Source organism: Danio aesculapii, chromosome 16 (genome assembly GCF_903798145.1).
Source record: "Danio aesculapii chromosome 16, fDanAes4.1, whole genome shotgun sequence".
NCBI lineage: Eukaryota > Metazoa > Chordata > Actinopteri > Cypriniformes > Danionidae > Danio > Danio aesculapii.
This window is the reverse complement of record NC_079450.1, coordinates 51,405,800-51,432,793: the sequence shown is the minus strand read 5'-3', so window position 1 is coordinate 51,432,793 and position 26,994 is coordinate 51,405,800. Positions and strand designations below refer to the sequence as shown.

The 26,994-nt window shown below is 38.7% G+C and overlaps 1 protein-coding gene across 1 annotated transcript in view; it reads left to right on the top strand.

Annotated features, from left to right (window-relative positions):
- Nucleotides 1–1,877: 1,877 nt before the first annotated feature.
- The window catches only part of plecb (plectin b), a 184,410-nt gene continuing 159,293 nt past the window's right edge, over nt 1,878–26,994 (top strand). The window contains exon 1 of the mRNA XM_056476117.1: nt 1,878–6,470. Coding sequence (XP_056332092.1) covers nt 2,171–6,470 — 4,300 coding nt within the window. The 5' untranslated portion in view covers nt 1,878–2,170. The remainder of the gene's footprint in view (nt 6,471–26,994) is intronic.

The window sequence follows — 26,994 nt, the reverse complement described above, 5'->3', positions numbered from 1 at the left end:
TGCTGGATAAGTTGGCGGTTCATTCCGCTGTGGCAACCCCGGATTAAAAAAGGGACTAAGCCGAAAAGAAAATGAATGAATGAATAATTAGTATTTTACAGTACTGTGACGGTTGGGTTAGGGGTAGATGTTAATAAAATCAACCCAGGCTCATTCTGAAAACGTACCTCTAAATACAATTCTGGAGGCCGCGAAATACATCATGTGGGTACGTTTTTTTGCAGTTTTTGTTTTCGCGAATCCACAAGAGGCCGCTGTGTATGCTTTTTGAGATCTTAAATTTCTCTCGCGAGTGCCATTCACGCCTGCTGTTCTCGCATAAACCCACCAGAGGCCGCTGTTGACTGACTGTTTGACTGACTGTTTGACTGACTGACTGACCGATCGACTGACCCACCCTCCTCCTTCCCATTTTGATGAAACGTATATAGAGCTACTTTTTCACAATGAGCCTATGATGAATAAAATACAATTTATTGGGTTAATTTAATAGATAACATAAATAATACTCGGTACAACTACTGTTTTTGCGTTACTGTGACGGTTGGGTTTAGGGTTGGGGTGGGGGTAGACATTAATAAAATACAATCAATGGGAAATTTATTAAATAATAAAAATTATTTTCATTAACTTCTGGCCGCAACCATATCTGATTTAGCAACAACCATACTGTTTTTTTCTTCAACCATGGGGTATATGAAACTACAATACACCACAGTTTACTTTAGTAAAAACGAAAATATACTACAGTATAACACTACACTATACTGTAGCAGTCATAAGCAAAGTGTTATTAATAATATAACTGGATTTCGTTGCCTTGTACTTGTACATGTGTGATGACAATAAAGTTGAATCTAATCTCCTCTAATTTAATAGACTCAAAACATGACGTTTGTCCAAACTACTTATTTAAATTGAGCTGAAACAACACAATTCTTGAGTTTTTTGAGGGACAACTTAATTGTTTTAAATTCATTCCACTTCAATTAAACTTAAAACTAATAAGTTAACTTAATTCCTTTATATTGTCTCAACGCAAATTGATTGTGTGAATCCCAGCGTTTTTTGCAGTGTACACTGGTTTAAAAACACTATTGTATTTATTATACTACAAGTATTTATTTACTGGAGTATTTTAACACCCAACGGCATGATAAAATATGGATTTAATTGTATAGAAGTGTATCCGACTGTAAAACATTAACCAGATACTCATCAGCGGCGAACGGAAACAGGAGCGTATATTTGTGCTTAACAATGAACATGCTTTTAGAGTCCACACTGATTCATCACTTAGCAATTCATGTTCAAATCGTTCTCTGTTAACTCATTTATCTTCAATCCAAAGGATTTTCCATAAGGAATGTTCTTGAGAATTCATGTGTCTGTAGGGCAGAAGCAGTGTCCTGTCACAAGATATGAGTTTGTAAATCCTTGCTGCCTGAGGTGTGTGTTCATGACTGTATCTTTACCTATTGGGTGACATACATAATAGGTGTTTCCTTCGCTGAAACTTAGCTTCTCATTGACTAATCTACTTTCTCGTCGTCTTTTGAGATGGTCCAACACACCCCGGGGTGTGTAACATGGGTGGTTCCTTCCTCCTGTACACACAGTATGTCTCAGTGAGACATAGGTGTGCTGATCAGGCATTTTTTTAATCTATTTTTAGCGTTCTATTTTAGTGTCCAGTTCGTTGGTAATTTTTTCCAAGTGCTCACTTTAAGCCATTCACAAGTGTTGAGAGTCTGCCGACCATGCAGTTTGATGCAGTTTCTTCCTTGTGCGAGCGGAGTGGGAGTGGCCCTAGTACTCTCTCTCACTCTCTCGCTCTTACACACACACCCCCTCTCATTGCCAGTCCGGACTATGCTCACTTTCAAGGAAGGCTGAGTAAAGGAGAGAACAGTTTTCCTTTTCTAAGTTTTTTCTTTACTTTTGAGAAGTTCTGAGAGGAAAGAAGAAAGCCTTTTGAGGAGGAGGGAAGTTAGCTAAACTACACGGACCTACAAGAAAGAGCAGGTTGTGTTTATTTTTAGCGTCTTTTTTGATTGAATCTGCAGCACGTGGCAGCAGGCTCTGCCACAGGACCCTGGAGAGTGAGGTCATTTAGTGATTTGTTCTTTGGCATTGCTGTTCCTGTTTATTCAGACACTAAGCAAGCACAATGGTTGCTGGAATGGTTATGCCTCTTGACAACTTGAAGGCCATCTACGAGCATCTGTTTCGGGATGGCGTCATGGTGGCCAAGAAAGACAAGCGGCCTCAGACCAAACACCCTGAGATTGCTGGTGTGCAGAACCTTCAGGTGATCAGAGCCATGGGCTCTCTAAAATCGAGGGGATATGTGACGGAGACCTTTGCATGGAGGCATTTCTACTGGTATCTTACTAACGAAGGGATTGTCTACTTGCGCGATTACCTGCATTTACCAGCGGAGATAGTGCCTACTCCACTACAAAGAGTGCGCCGACCTGTTGCAACTCTGGCCGTCACTCGAAGGGCAGAACGGGTTCAAACTATTGAGGGTCCAACTTCCTATGTTCCCAAACCCGGCAAGATGGCTTCGGAAAAACAAGATCGACAGGGGTACCGTCGCAAAACTGCGAGCACCGATGAAGCTGAGGAGATTGAATCCAATGAGAGAACTCCACAATTCAGAGGTCGTCCAATGGCTAGCGCTCAGATCAATTCAAAACGATCATGGGAATCCAAAGAGCTGCCCATACATTCTGATACTCGTGATTACACCAAAGACATGGCACCGAGTGCTAGGAGAAAGGTTGCAATGCATTCATTTTCCCAGGAAACTCACCATGCTAAGCCAGTTGAACGAGAAAAGATGGTGGAATGCACCAAGACTGCATTCATTCAGGAAATGCCAAAGGTGAGTCCAGGTGTGCTGACCATTTCTTCAACTGCAGTGGAATCCCCTCTGGTTTCGGTCTATGGTGAAGCAGTTAAAGAAAAGCCCAAAGAAGATGTGTCTGTCAAGGTCTCTCGTCAATCTGCATCCATAACAACTGCAAAGGATGCTCATCATCCTACTCCATCAAAACTGAAGGTGGAGAAAACACAGAAGGGCTCTGTGTCGAGAAAAATGGACCATGTGCCAAATGTGGCATCAGCAGAGGGAACAATTGCTTTGGATTCCTCTGTCCATGCTCAAGTGATCAAAGAAAAACCCAAGGAAGAGGAGTTTACAAAGGTCACCCAGCAAAGCACATCCACTGTAACAGGTGCTCTTAGTGCTACTCCTTCAAAACCCAAGTTGGAGAAAACACAGAAAACTTTTGTGTCCAAAAATGAGCTTGATGTTTCAAATGAATCCTCCAAGCCTTCTGTTTCTATTGATGCAGCAAAAGGAAAGCCCAAGGAAGATGTTTTTATTAAGGTGTCTGAGAAAACCACTGTAGTGGATGCTAGCAAAATGTATCAACTTCATCTCGCTCCCTCTGGACCGAAGGTAGATAAATCAAAAAGTGTGCCAGCTGTATCATCATCACTGGAGATTTCTGCTTCAAAATCCTCAGAGTCTTCAGTTTCTACCGAAGCAATTAAAGACATAAACGAAGAATTGTGTGTCAGCGTCTCCAAGGAAATCACATCCAAAGGTGATAATAATGCTGCTTCTCTTCCTACTCTATCAAAACCAAAAGGGGAGAAAAGACAGAAAGCCACAAAGACCAAAAGCGTGCAGGACATCACATGTGTTCCTCCAGCAGAAGAGATGTCTGTTGTGAAATCCTCTGCGTCTGAAGCAGTCAAAGAAAAGCCTGAGGAAGAAGTGTGTGTTGAATTATCACAGCAAACTGCACTCAAAAATGAGGGCAGAATAGATAAAGATGCTCCTCATCCTACTGTCTTAAGTCCACAAGTTGAAAAAACACAGAAAACCAGAAAGAATAAAAAAATGCAGGATTTATCTACATTTTCATTCACCGTGGAGTCCTCAGAAAAAGCTGAAAAGCCCAAAGATGATGAATATATAAAGGTCACTAAGGAAATCACATTGCCAGCAACTGATGAGAGCAAAATGGTTATTGATGCTCCTCATCCTACACATGTAGAGAAAACTGTGAAAACCCTTGTGACCAAAAATGTACAGGATGGCATCACTGTGAAATCCTCAGTGTCTACAGTTCCTACTGAAGCAGCCAAAGAAAAGTCTAACAAAGAAGTGTGTGTTATTGTTCCTCAGGAAAGCACTTCTAAAACTGATAACAAAACTGACAAGGATTCTTCTTTTTCTGCTCCATCAAAATCAAAAGTGGGAAAAACAGCTAAAACCACAAAGATCTCAAATGTGCAGGATAAATCTGCTATTTCATCAACAGTGGAGGCAACTGTAGTGACATCCTCCATGGTTTCTGTCTCTACAGACACAGTCAAAGAAAAGGAGAAGGAGGAAGTGTGTGTTATTGTTTCTCAGGAAAGCACATTCAAAGGTGATAGCAGGAATGATGCTCCTCATCCCGCTACATCAACACAGAAAGTGGAGAAAATGCAAACGACTAAAAATGTACAGAATAAACCAGCTGTGTCATCAGCAGGGGAGATGACTGAAGTGAAATCATCAGCGTCTACCGAAGCAGTCAAAGAAAAGTCCAAGGAACAAGTGTGTGGTGTTGTTTCTCAGGAAACCACATCCAGAGGTGATCCTGCTGTCTCAAAATCAGAAGTGAAAAGACTTGAGACCAAAAATGTGCAGGATAGCACAACCGTTTCATCGAAGATGGAGACTTATGAAGTCAAATCCTCTGTTTCCTTGGTTTCCACTGAAGCAGTCAAAGTAAAGCCCAAGGAAGACGTGTGTGTTACGGTTTCTCAGGAAACCACATTCACAGGTAGTAGCAAAGAGGATGCTCCATCAAAACTGAAAGTGGAGAAAACAAAGAAAACCAAAAAGGCTAAAACAGCACAGGATGTACCAATAATTTCATTAACAGGGTGTGCAACAGCAGTGGAGTCCTCTGTAGTCTCCATCCCTGCTGAAAAGACCAAAGAGGGTGCATTAATAAAGGTTTCTCAGGAAGCCACTTTCATAGCAACTGATGAGAGCAAATTGCAAAAGGATGCTCCTAATTCTACTCCATCAAAACCAGGAGGATCTAAAGGGACCAAAAGGACCAAACATGTTCAAGAGCCGACAGTCAAGCTTGAAAAAGAGCAAGTGCCTGCTGTTCAAGCAGAAGAAGTGAAATCTAACATATCCGTTACACCTCAAATGCCATCAGAGATGCCAAAGAAGGAAGAAAATGTGGCAGGACAAACTGCTGAAAAGAAAGCAGAGCTTAATCTGAAGAAGAGTGTCGCTGTTACATCAGTGCAGGCACCTACAAACAGCACTGTTCAGGTGGCTGACAAACAACAGAGAGCGCTTGATTCCCGAACAACACAGGGAGTCATAGAAGATGACAGCACAAGTTATTTGAAAGTTCACAAAGAGGTGGCGATCCCTTGTGCCATTTCTATCTCAGAGGTCGAGGCAGAGGTTAAAGGTCACAAGCCTGACCCTAGCCCTAAATCTCAGCCTACAGTTGCTGAAGTAAAAATGACCTCAACGGACTCCAGCAATGCTTCAGAAATATCTACGAATGTAGAATCTAAAGTAGACACACAAAAATCAGATCAAGAAAAAACATCAATGCTGATAGAGGAACCCACAACTCCAAGAGACAAGGATGCAGAAGAAACGTCTAAGCCTTCAAAAGGAAAGAAGAAAAAGAAAGCGAGCAAAACTTCTGCTGTGAAAGAGATCCCTTCACTTGCAGAGACTGAAGTAGGAACACCATCTCAGGTTGACCTTAGCAAGGCTGAAGACCACAGGCAGGTTGCAACAAGTAATAATTCTGCAAAGACATCCCCTGAAGGAATGCATGCTCCGGAGAACAGGCAGCCAACAGCTGTACAGAGCGAAGCCCCGGCTCACAAAGGGGAGGTGGAGCCAGCGCAGCCTTTAGCAGAAAAACGAGAGGTTCAGAAAGGAAAAACATCCTCCTCGCGGAGACAGAGGGAAGCACCGACAGCTTCAGCGTCAGCAGCAGCGGGACTAGCGGCCCAGCACACCCCCCTCCCTGCACAGGGGGATCCTCCCAGCGTTGCACAACACACTGACACACAGCGGAGCGCACACAAGCACTACAGGCTCTCGAATAGCAAGGCCCCTGCAGGACCTGTCACCGCTGGCCCTGTTGACGAGAAAACCTGCGACGGTCAAGCGCAGACCACAGACGACGCCATGCGGAAGAAGATTGTTGTGGTGGAGGAAGTGATTGAAGTGCAGCAGGTTGTCAGTCCTGTTGCCGGTCAGCCTACTACTGCCCCAGAGGTTTCAGGAGATGATCTGGACTATGATGTGCTGGAGGAACTGGCCATAGAGCGTGGGATTCTGGAGGGTGAAGAGACCTTTTGGGATCATTCACTACAAGAGCCGGAGGAAAAAACCTTCCCCAACTTCGTAGAAGGTATGAATCATTTTCAGATCTAGTAGTTGCATTTTAGTTTAAGGTGTCCTTGCCTTATGTGTTTAAAGGGAATGTTCAAGCAAACCTGACAATTCTGCCATCATTTACTCACTTGTTTCAAACCTGCTTGACTTTCTTTCATCTGTTGAACGCTAAAGAAGATATTTCGAAGATAGCTGGAAACCTGTAAGCATTGACTTCCAATAGTTACAGGTTTTTAAGCTTTCCTCTGAATCTCTTCTGTTCAACAGAGGAAAGAAAGGTGTAAATGTTTGGAATCACTTGGGGGTGAGTAAATAGGAAGTATTTTTGGCTGAGATATATCTTTAAGTACTGAGTAATACTAATTAACTACAGGTACTTGCTATATATGGTTAGGGTCAGGACGAGGGCTAGGTTTAGGGTTAGTTGCATGCAAATATGTGTGATTTATTGTTACTGCTATAGCAAGTACCTACAACATGTGTTCTTTGATGCTCCGGTTTCCATCCGTATTTGCTGAGTGGGAGGTACAAGGTGACTGCTGAGGTGTCAGGATAGCTATGCTTTGTAACTTTATACGCATGTCATTAGAGTGAATGGTGACTGAGCTTGTGCATCTTTGCAGTATTATTTCATGAAGGCGTTTGTTTTCCTCTTTTTAGTAGCTCTATTTATTCAGCCAGCTTAGTTTGTCAGTGTTTCTTTAAACATGCACAACTCTTTGCTTCTAGTTATTTCGAGAAATGAATCTCTCACAGTGATTCACACCATATCCACACCCAAAACATCAAAAATATGCGTGCAATGTTTCGCAACCACCCCCTTTTTTTGCTGTGCTACATATTGGGACTGGCTAGTGATTTTGTTGCACGGTTTCATTCTTCAAGGGGAATACCAGACGGCTGGTAATGAGCAGTGTGTTTCTGACAATACTATAATGTTTGGAGTCAGCTCTCCCCACCCAAACACAAACCAGCGCTTTAGCTTTTCTTTTCGTGGAGTAGAAAAGGAGACATGAAACTATAGCTGTGCTTACAGGACCCTGTGTGCCACTCTTTCAGGAAGCACGTGTGTTTGCTTATTTCCTATGGTTTGTTCTGTCCTGTCTCTGGTTTCCAGTGGTCAACAATTAGCTCGGGACTTCTGCTTTATCGCTTCTGCATTGTGTAACGGAGCATGCCACACATACAGCTGTCCATCCCAAATCCCACCTTTGTCTTTATCCGTTAGTGCAACAGAGATATGTGGAATGTGTGGTTGCAGTTGCTTTAGCTGTTGTTTTTATAGCTTTTAGCCTTTATATTAGTATAAAGGTATTTAAAATCTAATTTGCCTTTATATCAGTTGTAAAGGCAAATTAGATTTTAAATAGAAATTAAGTGTTTTATTTTGTAAGACATATTTTTAAGCTGCAATTATTGCTATTTTTTATACCATTTACTGTCTTTTACCTCAATAAACTCTGTATCTGGTGCGTATTAATACTTATTAAGATAGTGGTTACACTGTAAAATGTAAATAAACTGTTTATCATTTTTAAAAAGTTTTTCTAATTAATTAATTAATTTTATTTATGAATTGCATTATGGGACCTTGATCTTTCCTCCGAAAGCTTTTTATGTTAAAAAGTTAGAACGTGACTTTGTTGACGTTTATTTGACGCCAGTTATTTTACAGACTTACAGTTGAAGTCAGAATTATTAGCCCCCCCTTTTTTTATTTTTTTAAATGTTTCCCAAATGATGTTTAACAGAGCAAGAAAATGTTCACAGTATGTCTGATAATATTTTTTCTTCTGAAGAAAGTCTTATTTGTTTTATTTCAGCTAGAATAAAAGCAGTTTAATTAAAAAAAAAACATTTTAAGGTCAAAATTTTAAGCTCCTTTAGGCTATATATTTTTTCGATAGTCTACAGAGCAAACCATTATTATACAATAACTTGCCTAATTACCCTAACCTGCCTAGTTAACCTAATTAACCTACATGTAGTTAAGCCTTTAAATGTCACTTTAAGCTGTATAGAAGTGTCTTGAAGAATATCTAGTTAATATTATTTACTGTCATCATGGCAAAGGTAAAATAAATCAGTTATTAGAGATGAGTTATTAAAACTATTATGATTAGAAACGTGTTAAAAAATCTGCTCTCCGTTAAACAGAAATTGGGGGAAAAAATAAACGGGGGCTAATAATTCAGGGGGTTTAATAATTCTGACCTCAACTGTAATTCTATAATTTATAAAACAATATATTATTTCGAACTAAAATGCCAATAAAAGTCTGCAGAGTTGAATTTTTAACATTTAAAAAGTCATCAGATAAACAGATCAACATTCCATAACACAATGCTTAACTGTTTTCAAATCTGTGAATCACAAAAGATGGATCCTATTAATTAACAGATATTTTTGTACACTTTTCAGTTCAGGGATTGGGTAGGATTATGCAAGACATATTTCAAAAATATAGAAAAAATGTCTATTTACATGTATAACATTTTTCAACCTTTAGCTAATAAGTTATATATAAGTATATATACACTCACCAGCCACTTTATTAGGAACACTTTACTAGTACCTGGTTGGACCCCCTTTTGCCTTCAGAACTGCTTTAATCCTTCGTAGCATAGATTCAACAAAGCACTGGAAATATTCCTCAGAGATTTTACTCCATATTGACATGATAGCATCACGCAGTTGCTGCAGATTTGTCGGCTGTACATCCATGATGCGAATCTCCAGTTCAACATCCCAAAGTTGCTCTATTGGATTGAGATATGGTGACTGTGGAGGCCATTTGAGTACAGTGAACTCATTGTCATGTTCAAGAAACCACTCTGAGATGATTCGCGCTTTATGACATGGTGCGTTATCCTGCTGGAAGTAGCCATCAGAAGATGAGTACACTGTGGTCATAAAAGGATGGACATGGTCAGCAACAATACTCAGGTAGGCTGTGGCGTTGACATGATGCTCAAGTGGTACTAGTGGGCCTGAAGTGTGCCAAGAAAAGATCCTCCACACCATTGAGTTGCTACCATGTGATTGGCTGATTAAAAATTTGCATTTCAACAGGTGTACCTAATAAAGTGACCGGTGAGTGTAAATATAATTTTTATCTCAGTGTAATAAAGACACAATGCTTCTGAACCACATAGGATTAATGTAATTTCTGTTAGAGCACCTTTTTTTAAGATAAAGAGCAAAACTCCTAATGGAAATGTGTTATTTTACACACTTATATTCTCTATATATTATTTCTTATACATTATATTATTTTGAACTACTAAAATGTCAAGTCACTTTATATATAATATTGCTTTATACACATGTGAGTTTCCATATACTCACAGGCTTTTTAATTATTTTTTTCTTTAATGTATCAAATAATTTTTGCTAAAATAAAATATCAAAATATGAGTTGATTCCATTGACATTGCACCATGTAAATCATGGTAAAAATGTATGATAGTATTTGTTTATTACTCTGTAAATATAAAATGAAACAGAACACAATCTAACTGGAAATGCATAAGAAATTGCATCCTTTTTTCACAAATATGATAATAAACGCCAGAATATATTAGATAGAATTTTATATTTTGATATATGGCCATATATCAGATATCCATAACCAGTGCTGCTCTTTATCTTAAAAAAACACATTAATAGAAATTACATTAATCCTATGTGGTTCAAAGACAAGTTTAAATGCAGGCATAGTTTCTTTAGTTTCTAGGTGTGTAGAATAAGGTAATGCAGAATATGTGCTTTATAGCTTTATAAGTACTAATAATCTGTCCAAATATTAATAATAGCCAAGTAATAAGCCACTAGTTGATATTGAGAATTGGTGCTTAAATTAAAGTGTTGTCTTTAATTGTGTATCCTGAAACAGTCTGATAATTGGAGTTAGGTGAATTAAGGTCAGTGCTTTTAGGAAATGCTAGGAAGCAGTTCAAGTTTGCACAATCTAATGGGTGTGTTTAGTAGGTGTATCACAGAAGCAAGATCCAAAACAATTAGCCTTTTGTTTGAAGGTTTTTGTTACTCACTACATAATGACGGGCCTTTTGGGAAGCCACGGTTCTAGTATCCCACACAAACGCTATTTGAAAAAGAATTTATACAATATTATACCAGGCTAACTCGAGTCAGATGTGCTTGAGGTTGCGTCTGTGTAATTTTCTGCTGCCCCCTACTGTAAAGATCCGCACATGTCTCTGTATAACCTTCAGATGAAAACCTTTTAATAGCAACTCAACCGAGTGTAATTTTAGCTTGGAGCTCAAACAGAATTGATTGATTCTTCTTCTGTAGTGATCCATAAATTATAGTTTATTCTTTAGCAACCACTGGACGTGTATGAACAGAAGTTTTAAATCTCCATTAGCTCTGTGCTCCTCTGTACTGTATGTCCGCCTCCACCATAAATTCCTGCATGTTTGTGATGTTGTGACAGGCGCTTGTGTGATGTTCGTAGTGCCACATGATTGTGGTGCGGTCCGTGAGTCATCCAGAGAATTCAGACCAGCCAAATTAATCTGACCTTTAAGAAGTCTAATCGGACACATTCTGGCAGTGTCTGGGGTTTTGTGATATCTAGAGCTGGCCTTCAGCTCTTATGAAGAGACTTTTTGTGGCGACACGTCTAAAAGTAGTGAATATTTCTTAGATTAGTGTTTGAGTAAAACGTTTAGTATAAACTTAGCTTCTGTATCACACATATATAAAAATGATAGTGTATGTTTAATAGAAAATAATATTAGCTGGTTAAAATCACTAATGAAGGGTCCACACATTCTTATTAACCTCGATTTCACTGTACAATTTACTTAAATTAGCCGTTTTCCATATTTTGTGATACTTTTTTTATTTTCCTTTGTTTATTTATGCTTTTGAATTACATTATGAGACCTTGATCTTTCCTCCAACAACCTTAAAACTTGAAAAGTTTGAAAAGGTGACTTTAATGAATATGTTTAATAGTTTAAATTGATATATTGTCTTGGTTGCTGTTGTATATCACACTACAAAAACCATGTAATAACCTGCCATTGCATTTTCTGATAACAGATTTATTTCTCTCTATATTATTTCTTATCCATTTTATTATTTCAAAGTACTAACATGTCAACGAAAGTCACTTTGTTCAACTGTAGAGTTTCAACATCAAAAGTCGACAGAGCAGAGATCAACATCCCATAATGCAATTCACAACCGTAAATAAACGGAAAACACTTGTGAATTACAGAATACTAAAACTGTTAATTACCAGATATTTTCCCACAATGTACCTTTGTAACTATTATATTATTATTTATTTACTCTTATTTAAGTATATGCAAATTACATGCATGAAATAGAAATTCATGTTTTGTATTGTACATATATAAAATGTCATATATGCAACACATATTTCGAAATATTTCAAAAAGGGAAATTTATTTATGCTTTTTCAAACGTTCAAATTGAAAATATGTTTATATATGTACAAATATATTAGCTAATTAAATTTCTGTTTAGAGTGTGAAGAGTTGCTCTTTTAATTATAGTAATCCTATGTGGTTCACAGACAAGAATTCACACTTTGTGTCATTGTTACATTGTATACACACTATATATATATATATATATATGTATATATATATGATAGCCGTGAGATATTAAAGTAATATCAGCACTCGTACAGTCTGTTCACCCTTGTGTATTACTCTGCCCACACGAGTAACAAGCAGAAGACTACAGTTTGACAACTTTTGCAGCTGTTGGACAACATAATGTACTTTTGAGGCTTTTTTTAGTCGAGAATGTAGTTGTTTAGATTGCAACTATGCAGTTTATTTATGAGGATAGAGCCTATTTGAAATATTCATGATTTTGGAGATTCAGCGCATTGGCAGCCATCAGCCTGTCATACTGAGCAGGGCAAAGACTGTTGATGTTTTGCCACAAGATGGCGACAGAGACCGCATAATAAGTCCTTAGGGGAGAAAAACAGCATTTTTTTCAACGTAAGTTTCAAACTAGAACTGAACAAATCGTTGTAAAACGGTTAAGTAACATTCTAAGTCAAACTCTCTTTTGTATGTGCTGTATTTATACCATAGAATCTGGTAATGTTTGCTTTGTTCTGTTTTTTTCAGGGTTAATTATCGTGACCTCCCTACTGCAACAGAGAAATACTGGGAAATCTCTCTAGACTGAGATGGCATTTCATGCTGTTTAGCCTTATAATCCTAAAATGTGAGCAAAATCAGCTGTTTTGTCATCACTTTAGACATTACACTAGAGAATCATTCAAATACTAGCTCTAAAATGATGTTTGTGAAGTAGCAACGATTTCTGCTGTTCTGATGTCAGCTGCAGATGTGTACGACGGAAGAAAGTAGTTCCTCATACGAAAGGGTGTATTTGATTTTCTTTTTATATACACGATTATGCCGTCGAACTGTTGTATAAACATAATATCACACTCGTAGCAGTGGCTGTATACATATATTAATATGAAGTGATTTTACATACACAGAATTTTAAATGCAGGCAAAGATTATAAAGTATCTAATATTTTTTTTGTGAAAATAAAACATTAATCAAAATATGAGTTGATTAAAATTCTATTGACCTTGTAAATTGTTAATTATCATGTAAATCATGGTAAAAGACAAAAGTATGATAGTAATTGTTTTTGCTCTGTAAAAGTAAAATGAAACAAGACACATTATAACATAACTGGAAATGCATAAGAATTTGCATCCTTTATCCGTTTATTGACCCATATTATTAGTCATTGTGCATCTTAACCTGTCCCTTAATGTTTCCACATACAGCCTTATGCTACACAATTTACCATCAGCGTTTTGACCCAAGATGTTAAAACTATTAGTAAAATCTAACCCCATTCGCCCATACATCTGCTTGTTGGATTCATATTTTGTTGTTTCACTGATAGTGTACTCTGACATCAAGTAGGATTATCACAGTACATGTTAGCTAATATTGACATGTGTGTGTTGCATTAAGAAAAAAAGTTTACTCTGTGTTAGTGATTTATATACTTAAACCAATAGATCAAACACTGACAAGAGTTCATAACATGTTAATCAATACACTATCAGAATTAAGAAGAGAGAAAACACACTATACTTATAATAATAAAAGTTATTTGCATGTTTTCCCCGTGTTGGTGTGGGTTTTCTTCGAATGCTCCGGTTTCCCCCAGAGTCCAAAGACATGCACTATAGGTGAATTGGGTAAACTACACATGGCCATAGTGTGTGTGTGTGAGAGTGTGAATGTGAGAGTGTATGGGTGTTTTCCAGTACTGGGTTGCGGCTGGAAGGGCATCAGCTGCGTAAAACATAGGCAGGAATAGTTAGCGGTTCATTCCGCTGTGGCGCCCCCTGATAAATAGGGGACTAAACTGAAGGAAAATGAATAAATGAATGAATGAATGAATGAATGAATAATAAAAAAAAATAATGCATAAAAAAAATAACATCTGTTGTTTTACTCACACTTGTATGTTAAAGATTTATGATTCACTACATTCCTCTGAAATAGCAGTTACTTGATCCATATGATTCAGACTCCCTCAGGTGAATCTCTAATTATATACAAGATTCATATTTGAGTTCAGTGCCAGAAACTGATTTTGTAGGTGTGTGTACATGTTGGTGTGTGTGGTTTTTTTTCTCTTTTTTTATGGTTTCATGTCTTATATAGCATATACTACTGACATCTACTGGTGTGGATGCAGTATTGTGGAAAAGCTACTTTTTAATATTGTTATTGAGCAATTCCAGCATTATAGATGTGACATTTTCAATAAAAACTCAAAACATAAATTCACATAGAAAGTATATGTTAACATTATATTGAAACATCTGTTTATATTTTCCAAAACAACTCACCACAGAGTGATGGGATCAGAAAAATATTCAATTCAATTCAATTCAATTCAATTCAATTCAACTTTATTCGTATAGCGCTTGTACAATGTAGATTGTGTCAAAGCAGCTTCACATATTATATATCATAGTAAACTGAAACAGTGTAGTTCAGCTTTCAGTGTTTAAGTTCAGTTCAGTTTAGCTCAGTTCAGTGTGGTTTAATAATCACTACTGAGAGTCCAAACACTGAAGAGTAATCCATCGATGCGCAGCTCTAAAGATCCCGAACCATGCAAGCCAGTGGCAACAGCGGCGATAATAATCATGCATTATGGATGTGACCAAAAAAAGACAACATACTTTGTAGAAATTCTGTGAATTAAACTGCACAACCCAATAGAAACAATTCTAATTAGAGGATAAGAGTCGGCTTACTATATTACAAAAATCATTGATTTTATTTTAGTCAAAATATTTGCATTTATGTGGAAAAAGCTTGGTTATGGATGTGACATCTCTCCATTATGGATGTGACATCTCTCCGTTATGGATGTGACATCTCTCCGTTATGGATGTGACGTCTCTCCGTTATGGATGTGACATCTCTCCGTTATGGATGTTACAGATGTGAAATTGCTACTTGTGTGACTTTGGTAAAAGTTTGAAAACATTGACAAAGACATTTTTGAGTATTTTTTTTAAGAACTGGTGTGTGTGTGTGTGTGTGTGTGTATATATGTATGTATGTATGTATGTATGTATGTATGTATGTATATATATATATATATATATATATATATATATATATATATATATATATATATATATATATATATATATATATATATATATATATATATACATTATACATATATATATATATACATTATACATATATATACATATAATTTATATAGTTAAACAATGTACTTTTTTAAAATGTTGTTTTATTTCTTTATTTTTTTCATTTATTCATTTTCTTTTTGGCTTAGTTTATTAATCAGGGGTCACCACAGTGGAATGAACCGCCAATTTATCCAGGATATGTTTTACACAACGGATGCCCTTACACAACCCAGTGCTGGGAAATTATTTAATTATTTATTTATTTTTAGTTTCATGACTGGTATGGGGTCTTACACTACTGACATCTACTTGTGTGGATGTAGCATTGTGGAAAAGCTGCTTTTTAATTGAGTATCAATCCATTTGCAGGCATATTGTTATTTATTCATTTATTTATTTGTTTGTTTGTTTGTTTGTTTGTTTGTTTGTTGATCCTTTAAATTGTATTGCTCATACATGTGCATCTTCACTGTGATCTATCGTTTACAGGCAATGAATCATAGCATTATTAGCCAGTGCATTATTAGCTTTGCATGAATGGTCACCCATTTGATTTTTGAACTCTTTATGATGCATTTAACCACCTCAGTGGGGTCAGACTGGCTTTAATTGCGCTGTAAAAAATTCTTGCTGTGTTACATTTTTAAATTCAATCAAATGAACTTTTTTAGTCATCTCAACTAACATCAATCAAACTGAAGAAAAATATTCAGTTAAACTTAATAAATATAGCTGAATTAACTGATTAATGTATTAAAATAATTTAAAACAACATAAAAGTATTTATTGTCTTGACTTTTAGTCATTTTTACAGTGTACTACTGTAGTTTTGATCAGTCGATTTTCTAAATAGTTCTCATTCCAAAATAGATGCTTCACTTAATCATGGTCAGAAGTGTTGTAAACAATGAAATCGACACTCTGTCAACGGCGTAATTCACAATGCCATATGCTAATTTCAGAGGATTGCTGTGTAAAACTCCACTTTATATTTAGCGAATGTCTGGCTCCATGTGTGGTCTCTGAAGACTCACGATATGGCACAAGAGAGAGGTTGAGATTTCCAGTCATGTCCGGCATCCCATAACCACCATCCGTATTTAAATAGGGGGGAAAAAACATGACACTGGTGAGCTTCGAAAGTTCTCCCGGTTCATATCACCTGTATATCCTTAGCTTTAGATTACTCGTTTTAAAACAAATAGTGGTTACACTTCATTTCAGCTACCTAATAAACCATTTACTATGACTTTTAACTTAATAAACTACTCATTTGTTGTTTATTAATAGTTATTTACAACCCAGGCTCATTCTAAAAATGTAGCCCTATATACATTTCTGGAGAGCGCCAAATACATTCCAGGAGGTATGTTTTTTTGCAGTTTTTGTTCTCCCGAATCCACCAGAGGCCGCTGTGTACGCTTTTCGCGAATTAAAATTGTCTCTAGAGCGCCGTTTGCGCATGCTGTTGTCACGTAAATCCACAAGAGGCTGCTGTCGACTGACTAACTGACTGACTGACTGACTGACCAAACGACTGACCTGACTTTCGGGTGAACTTTCCCTTTTATTTTCAGCAATAATACATTATCTGGCAGTACAGTTTATAAATATACATACTTTAATATATATATATATATATATATATATATATATATATATATATATATATATATATATATATATATATATATATATATATATATATATACATATATATTACATTTATTATATTAAAATTATATAATATTTTAATATAATATATAAAAATAAAACTTCTTTATTTTTGTCTCGTTAAGACAAGATCTAAAACAGATCTAAAACTTATTACGCATCCGTGAACCGTGATCTCCACCCGTCTGTTCCATTACTCCCTTTGCTCAAAGTTCCTTTTGCATTCTGAAGCGCGTCAAACGCACAAAACGGCCAATTCGCGCCACACGATGTCTATATCTCATCGTTGCATTGACTTCACGTGTACCTCACTCGTGCTTTTGCGCCTGCTTACTGCACGAGCTGAACCCTCCCCACCCCCACCCCCACCCCCGCCCTCTATTCCATGTAATGTAATGTAATGATTTTGAGGGTGCAGGTGAGATGTCATTTTTCGAGAGACACTCCAATACATCACGTGCGCTGCATATGCACCATATATAAGTCAAGTAAAACAATTCATTGCAAACTGACATAGATGTTTTATAAATTAAGAATTTTGCTGGATTGGACTTTTTGTTGATTTTGCGTTGAATTCAGCGATGGCGGAATTGCAAAAAACTAGGGCTTATTTTAATAAATATTCTGTTAATATTTGAAGCCAGGAGCACATTCAATACAATCAAGCAGAATTCCATTTTCCAACAAATTGTGTTTTAGAGGGTGTTCATAAGACTGTCATTAAACCTTTATAAGCATGACATGACACATCAGCAATGTGAATGAGATTTTAAACATGCTTAAAACTACTGTCATTAAGTGTCATTGGCTCAGTTATGACATTTTGAATAAGATGACATTGTTTGTTGACAACTTGACATAAACACATCACAACCTGTTTTTGTCTTTATGACAACTTGACATTACCAGGAAAACAAAACGGATCATAAATCTGTCATAAACATGATTGTCTCAAAGTCATTATAAATGTGTTATGAATGTTATAACAGCATCATTTATATTTCTCTTGAACGCAATTACAGTGGTACAAGTCAATAAAGTGTCATTAAATATGAATGACTTTCTCTTAGAAATGATTTGTCAGAGACGTTTTATTGACAAATACATGTTCTTTGGATGAAAAAGTGATATAAAAAGTGAAAATATTCATGACAGTCATGTTTATGACAGATTTATGACAAGGTATGCTGTTTTGGTAATGTCAAACTGTCCTGACAGACCAGTTGTGATGTATTTGTTGATGTCAAGTTATCATAACAAAGAGTGTCGTCTTTGCATTTAAACTGAGCAAATTAATAACAATTGTCATATGCATAAACTCTCACGTGTCATGTCATGGTTATAAAGGATTCATGACAGTCTTATGAACACCTCTTCAAGTAAAGTTTTTTATAATGTGAAGTCAAATAAACAGTGATGCATTATCACAGAATGACCGTCTCTTCGTCCGGGAACAGGCTGATCAGAGAGTGGGTTTCATCATTTTCCATCTGTGCCCGTGCTGAACAGTTTGTGGTATTTATATCCTCTCCCCTCCGCCTCTGCCCTCCTAATGGCAAAGCCACCGGGAGCAGGACTGACAGATCCAAACAGCAGGCAAAAATAAGAGGAGCACCACAAAGACTAACAAACCCGGACTCTTTCTTTCACTTCTTCATTGTCAACTTTTTTGCTCAGCTCATCCGCTTTTGGCTGCTCCCAAAACTTCATGAAGATCATACCTGGTACAGTAGACTCGTGTGTGTGTCTGTATGTTGTTTGTGCGTAAAACTCTGTAGGTTTTAGGGTGTTGACATGCATCGATCTGTTGCGTATTTAACCCTTGTGTGCTGTTGGGGATATTTTCATCCATGCTTCGAGGCTTAATTTGCCCATGACTTTCTCTGTGTTTCAGCAAATGGAATGATTTTTGTTGTCAAATCTTATTTTGGCACATATTTTGGGAAATGCTTTGAATTTTTTTAAAAACTCAACAATACACTCGAATTGACTACCCTTTGGTTATGTTGGGGGCTGTTTTTGCCCCATTGACTTCCATCATAATGGCACTTTTTGATTGTGAATCCAGGACACCATATAATCATGCATTCTTGATTGTTGGTGGTTTTCCCTGTTGGGAAGAGGTTAAATGTGTAATTTGTACTGTTGATTATCAGTTACAGTGCAAAAAGAGCTTTGTTTATGGCTTTTATATGGAGAATAGTGTGTGTATAAGTGTTTGGCAGTGTAAGAGAGACTTTTGCGCACTTACCTTGATATGTTTGAGAAAATAAAGATCAAGCAGCTCAGCTCTCAGAACATAGTAAACATACAGTAGTAAGTGTATTTAGGCACACACACACTATAATCTGTTGTTTTACTCCACAGAACTCCATATAAAAGCCAGAAACTGCTTTGCACAGGCCTATCTAAAGGGTTAATTCTGCCAACTGATGATCAACAGTACAAATGACCCATTTGACATCTTCCCAACGTGGAAAACCACCAACGATCGAGAATTCATGATTATGGTGTGTCATGGCTTTGCAATCCAAAAATTGGTTATAATGGAAGTCAATGGGGCAAAAACAGCCCCCAACATAATGAAAGGGTCGTAGTTAGTTAGTTAGTTAGTTAGTTAGTTAGTTAGTTAGTTAGTTAGTTTGTTTGTTTTCTGCCGTCCCATACTGGATTTGTTGTGTTTTAGTTTTGTTAGATTAGTTATATTGACTATATTTTTTTCTTTGCATTTGATGTGTTGTGAGTCTCTCTCGTCCTCCTGATAGCTTGAAGAGTCACCGTTTGCCAGGTCAGACAGCGGATATATCGTGGTAGATTTCAGTGGGCGGGTAGAAAAACAGACAAGAGTAGGATTTCAGGAGCAAATTGTTGGTGTCTGTGAGGGAATGCCTGGTGTCCTGTATCTGAGCTATTTTTGAGAGCCGTAAAAATGCTCGCACCTGTCTCGCAGTCTTGAAGCAGGCTTCACTCGCACCGTGAGAATAGAAATGCTCAGGAAATGTCGCACCGTCACTCCACTGTTGAAAATGTGACGATGGTTTTTATGCTTTTAAAAGAAGTCTGCTAGCAAAAGACTGAATTTCTTTTGAACAATTAGTGGATTTTACATCAGCAACTTTCAGCAATTGTAACTGCATGTTTTGGAACAATTAGAAGTGGTGTTCAGCAATCACCAGTATGTGGTTTCAAATATTGTTAGTATTAGTAATAGTAACTTTGTTGTTTTCAAATAATAATTTTTGGTATTAATAATCTATTTAAAATTAAATTAAATTATTATTTATTTATTTTATTTTGTTTTATTTTTTTACGTACTATAAAACGTACTTATATACTTAAGTTCCATATTAAATAGGAACAATTATTTTAAAAACATAGCTAATAAAAATTGCATTTTATATGCGTTTTTAGGGAAATGTTCTATATTTTTTGTGAAATGATAAACAATATATCATTACATTATTTATTTAATTTTATTTACTTACTTTAAACCTTACTTAACTACAGTCAAAGGCAAAATTATGATCCCTGCTGTGAAATTAAAATAATTTAAAAAATATTTCCATTAATCATAAATTTGATTTATGCACAAAATATTTATGACAGCGTTTTTTTCCATATTAAATAAATAAATTATTTTAAAACATAGCTAATGAAAATAGCGTTTTATAGGGAAATATTGTTACATTTTATATATATATATATATATAAATTATATATAAATTAATTATTTATTTATTTATTTATTTATTTTTAGGTTACTTAATATAATACTTACCTATATATAGCTAAGGGCAAAATTATGAGTCCTACTATTACATTTAAATTATTTTTCGAATATTTTCTCGAAGTGATGTTTAACAGAGCAAGGAAATATTTCACACTATTTCTTCTTCTTCTTCTTCTTCTTCTTCTTCTTCTTCTTCTTCTTCTTCTTCTTCTTCTTCTTATTATTATTATTATTATTATTATTATTATTAGTAGTAGTAGTAGAAGTAGTAGTAGTAGTAGTAGTAGTAGTAGTAGTTCTAGTAATAGTAGTAGTAGTAGTAGTAGTAGTTCTAGTAGTAGTAGTAGTAGTAGTAGTAGTAGTAGTTCTAGTAGAAGTAGAAGTAGTAGTAGTAGTAGTAGTAGTAGTAGTAGTTCTAGTAGAAGTAGTAGTAGTAGTAGTAGTAGTAGTAGTTCTAGTAGAAGTAGTAGTAGTAGTAGTAGTAGTTCTAGTAGAAGTAGTAGTAGTAGTAGTAGTAGTAGTAGTTCTAGTAGAAGTAGTAGTAGTAGTAGTAGTAGTAGTTCTAGTAGAAGTAGTAGTAGTAGTAGTAGTAGTAGTAGTTCTAGTAGAAGTAGTAGTAGTAGTTCTAGTAGAAGTAGTAGTATTAGTAGTAGTAGTTCTAGTAGTAGTAGTAGTAGTAGTATTTCTAGTAGAAGTAGTAGTATTAGTAGTAGTAGTAGTAGTAGTAGTTCTAGTAGTAGTAGTAGTAGTAGTAGTATTTCTTCTACGTAAAGTCTTATTTATTTTAGTTTTGGTGGAATAAATGCATTTTTTAAATTTCTAAATAATTTTTAAGGTTTTATTATTAGAAATAAGTATTTTTTTTCTCTCGATTGTTTACAGAACAATTCTGTTGTCCAATGACTTGCCTAATTAACTTGCCTAGCTAATCTAAATCTAACCTACTTAAGCCTTTAGATTACACTTTAAGCTGAATACTAGTATCTAGTGTCTTAGTAAAATATCAATAATAATGTATTCGTATTTTGTAATAAAGTGTTGTGAAAATAAAATAAAAGTACCGTTCAGCCCTGGTTTGAATGTCATTGGTATGAAGGAATGCAATTACTTTACTTATTACTTTCACCATTGCCTTTGGGCGCATCATTACTAGTGAATTGATTACATTCTTCAGCTAGTTTATCCTGAGAGACGAGTAGTGTGTTGAGCTGTCAGACTAAACAGGTTCTGTCAACCTTGCTGTCGTGTTAAATGATCAAACGCACCGCGAGAGTTAAGATGCGTTTAAGTGGCATTTAAGTGACATTAAATGTTTGTGCTTATAAGTTATTTCACTTTAAAGGCTATGAAAACAACTGAACGTGAAATAACTTAACGGACGCACAGGAGCTGTAGAGAAATGCTCATTTTAGAAGAACATTTCAATTGTTTTTGGTTGTATTTTATAATTAAGGACAGATTTATTAGCCCTCCTGAATTATTAGCCCTCTGTATATGTCTTTCCCTAATTTCTGTTAAACGAAGGGAAGATATTTTCAACACATTTCTAAACATAATAGCTTTAATAACTCATTTCTAAAAACTGATTTGTTTTATCTTTGCCATGATGATGCCATGTTTTTCAAGATACTAGTATTCAGCTTAAGTGACATCTAAAGGCTCAACTAGGTTAATTAGGTTAACTAGCCAAGTCATTGTATAACATTGGTTTGTTCTGTAGACAACTGAGAAAAATATTGCTTAAGGCGACTAATAAATTTGACCTTAAAATGCTTTAGGGTTTAAAAAAGGGGTTAAAAAATAAAACAATAAAACAAATAAGACTTTCTCCAGAAGAAAAAATATTATAGGAAATACTGTGAAAAATTCCTTGCTCTGTTAAACATCATTTTGACCTCAACTGTATAATGAAACACAGCTGAAGCTGAAAGACATTTGCAGGTATGTTTTCTTAAAGAAGGAGACTTGAGTGTGAAGGAATGATAAAGAAATGCAGAAGTGACAAGGTAAAACAAAGGAAACTTCATTCAATCAGAAGAAGAAAAGAGAAAGTTGAAGGGTTAGTTCATCCAAAGATGAAAGTTCTGTTATTAATTAGCTCATCCTCATGTCGTTCTATTTCCCTTAGACCTTCGTTCATCTTTGAAACACAAATGAAAGTATGTTAGATGAAATCGGAGAGCTCCCTCGCAATGTTATAATAGTTTTGGATTTTTCATTAGGTTATTTTTTATTTCATTTTGACTTTTTGTTTTTTAAATTCAGTTATTAATTCGTTTTTAGAGGAACAGTTGTAGTCAGAATTATTAGCCCCCTTTGAATTTTTCTTTCTTTTTTAAATATTTCCCAAATGATGTTTAACAGAGCAAGGAAATTTTCACAGTATGTCTGATAATATTTTTTCATCAGGAGAAAGTCTTATTTGGTTTATTTCGGCTAGAATAAAAGCAGTTTTTAATTTTTTATGAACCATTTTAAGGTCAAAATTATTAGCCCCTTTAAACTATATTTATTTTCAATAGTCTACAGAACAAACCATCGTTATACAATAACTTGCCTACTTACCCTAACCTGCCTAGTTAACCAAATAACCTAGTTAAGCCTTTTAATGTCACTTTAAGCGGAAAAAGTGTCTTGAAGAATATCTTGTCAAATATTATTTACTGTCATCATGACAAACATAAAATAAATCAGTTATTAGAAATGAGTTATTAAAACTTTTATGTTTAGAAATGTGTTGAAGAAAATCTTCACTCTGTTAAATAGAAATTGGGGAAAAAATAAACAATGGGGCCAGGGGCGTTGCTAGACATAAAGCTCTACTGGGGCACGTACCCCCTTGCCCCATATACATATATATATATATATACATATATATATATATATATATATATATATATATATATATATATATATATACACATACATACATACATACATACATACATACATACATACTGTCACGATCCGATAAGGGGAAAAAGGGAGCGAGGACTCAAATGCATAAACAGAATGATTTATTAATAAAAAAATAAAATAAAACAACAACAACAAAAACCACCCCGAGGGGGAAAACACTAAACTATAACAAACAGAGAAACAAACTTGGTTGGGGTGACAAGACAAGGCTGGAGCTGGAACACGGGGGAAGTCTAGACAACATATGATGCGATGACGAACTGGCACAGGACAGCAGACATGAGGAGAATATAAGCAGGGTTAAATTAATACACAACAGATGAACATAATTAACTAATAATGGGTTAACAAGGAGGGTGGGACTAGACAATAGACGGGAGAGCACCTGACACAAGGAGACAACACAAGCCAGGTGCTCACATTAAACAAGACTAGAACACGCAGCCAATGAGAGAACTCATTAACCGCGTGTTCGTATGACAAGACACAAAGCACACAACAAAAGCACGCGACCCATGTAAACACAGAGCCACGTGCTTTGACAACAGACGCAAGACACGAGCACACGATAAGTGAACACCTTACCGTGCGCTCACATAAATGCAACGCGCATGTTTCATCTCAGCGCCAACCAAAACCGAAACCAACAAGACGGAGACGTTGAGAATGAAACAGCGCGATGCTGACGAAACAAAACAAACACGAGTACAAGAGCGCGCGTCCCAAGGACGCGCAGACCCCGCGCACCCGCGTCAAGCGGGAGCGCGCACGGTCCGCGCGCACCTTTGATGACGCGCACCCAGACAATGACAAAACAAGTGCTCGACCCAAGAAAACTCGAGCCGAGCACTACAGGACAAGACAAAACAGAGCTAGTGTCCGGACTCTGCCACCAAAACAAGAATTTACAAGACCAGAGTGGCAGAACCCTGACACTAGCCCCCCCCCCAAAAGGGAACATCCAACAAGGTACAAGACAAACAAGAAACACCACAAGACAACAAAACAGGCAACATCAACAAACACAAGACAGGGAAGTGAACAGGCAAGACAACATAAAGGGGGGGAGGGAGGGGAGCCATGCCAGACCCAACAAAACGAACAAGGGAGGGATGGGAGGGCAAGACCAGGGAGTGACAGGAGGTACAGTCCAGGGCGGGACCAGAGGGACAGTCCAGGGCGGGTTCAATGGGTCAATAGCCCCGGCAGGAAACCAGGGCTGAGCCGGAGAGTCCGTCCAGGGTGGTAGAGGGGCACACCAGGGAGGAGCAGGAGGGACGACCCAGGGACAGTCTGTCAGGGGAGACAAGGCAGGTTGCCTGATGGGAGCCAGCAGGGCTGGAGGCCTGTGGGGAGCCGGCAGGGCTGGGGGCGGCTTGACTGAAGGCCTGAAGGGTGCCGACTGGACAGGAGGCCTGTGGGGAGCCGGCTTGACTGGAGTCGGCTTGACTGAAGGCCTGCAGGACGCCGGCTGGACAGGAGGCCTGAGGGGAGCCACCAAAGCTGGAGGCGGCTTGACTGAAGGCCTGAGGGGAGCCACCAAAGCTGGAGGCGGCTTGACTGAAGGCCTGAGGGGAGCCGGCTGGACAGGAGGCCTGAGGGGAGCCACCAAAACTGGAGGCGGCTTGACTGAAAGCCTGAGGGGAGCCGGCTGGACAGGAGGCCTGTGGGGAGCCGGCAGGACTGGAGTCGGCTTGACTGAAGGCCTGCAGGGCGCCGGCTGGACAGGAGGCCTGAGGGGAGCCACCAAAGCTGGAGGCGGCTTGACTGAAGGCCTGAGGGGAGCCGGCTGAACAGGAGGCCTATGGGGAGCCAGCAGGGCTGGAGCCCTATGGGGAGCCGGCAGGGCTGAAGCCGGCTGGACAGGAGGCCTGTGGGTAGCCGGCAGGGCTGGAGCCGGCTGGACAGGAGGCCTGTGGGGAGCCGGCTGGGATGAAGGCCTGCGGGGGGCCGGCAGGGCTGGAGCCGGCTGGACAGGGGGCCTGTGGGGAGCCGGCTGGGGTGAAGACCCGTGGGGAGCCGGCTGGGTTGGAGGCCCGTGGGGAGCCGACAGGGCAAGGAGCCGGGCTGGGGCCGGCAGGGCAAGACGTCTGGATGGTGCCGGCAAGGCAAGGAGCTGGGCTGGGACCGGCAGGGCAAGACGTCTGGATGGTGCCGGCAAGGCAAGGAGCCGGGCTGGGACCGGCAGGGCAAGACGTCTGGGTGGAGCCGGCAGGGCTAGACGTCTGGGTGGAGCCGGCAGGGCTAGACGTCTGGGCGGTGCCGGCAGGGCTAGACGTCTGGGTGGTGCCGGCAAGGCAAGACGTCTGGGTGGTGCCGGCAGGGCAATGAGCCACGCTGGGGCCGGCGGGGCAAGACATCTGGGTGGTGCCGGCAAGGCAATGACCGGGGCTGGGTCCGGCAGGGCAAGACGTCTGGGTGGTGCCGGCAAGGCAATGACCCGGGCTGGAGCCGGCGCGAAGCGGCGCTCTGGGGCTCGAGCCGACACTGGCGGGCGCTCTGGGGCTGGAGCCGACACTGGCGGGCGCTCTGGGGCTGGAGCCGACACTGGCGGGCGCTCTGGGGCTGGAGCCGACACTGGCGGGCGCTCTGGGGCTGGAGCCGACACTGGCGGGCGCTCTGGGGCTGGAGCCGACACTGGCGGGCGCTCTGGGGCTGGAGCCGACACTGGCGGGCGCTCTGGGGCTGGAGCCGACACTGGCGGGCGCTCTGGGGCCGACACTGGCGGGCGCTCTGGGGCTGGAGCCGCAGCTTGGGCAGCCCTCTTTCTCTGCAACCTCCGTTTACTTGACCGAGTCAGAGGAGGGTCATGAGCTGAACTCGTAGAGGGAGGGGTGCAGTGTTCGCCGCAATCAGCTGGAGGGGGTGTGAGGATCTGCCAATCTTTACGATGGTGGAGGTAAAGCGAGAAGCCCCAGAAGTCTAACACCCCAAGCTGATCCATCTCCCACTGTGGCAGGGGTTCATCGAGACAGAGATTGAAAGCCTCCTTCAAGGTAGAGTCATCAAACTCAAGCCCCCTAGCATAAGTCCAAAAAGTCTGGGCAAAGCTTCCTACTTCAAGACCTTGCTGACGGGCTGACATCAGCCCCTGAAGGCGCCTCTGTCTCTCCTCTGCTGTGGTGGGTGGGAGGATAATAATACTCATCCTGTTTGCTGAGTCCTCTGTTGGCCAGTTCGTACTGTCACGATCCGATAAGGGGAAAAAGGGAGCGAGGACTCAAATGCATAAACAGAATGATTTATTAATAAAAAAATAAAATAAAACAACAACAACAAAAACCACCCCGAGGGGGAAAACACTAAACTATAACAAACAGAGAAACAAACTTGGTTGGGGTGACAAGACAAGGCTGGAGCTGGAACACGGGGGAAGTCTAGACAACATATGATGCGATGACGAACTGGCACAGGACAGCAGACATGAGGAGAATATAAGCAGGGTTAAATTAATACACAACAGATGAACATAATTAACTAAT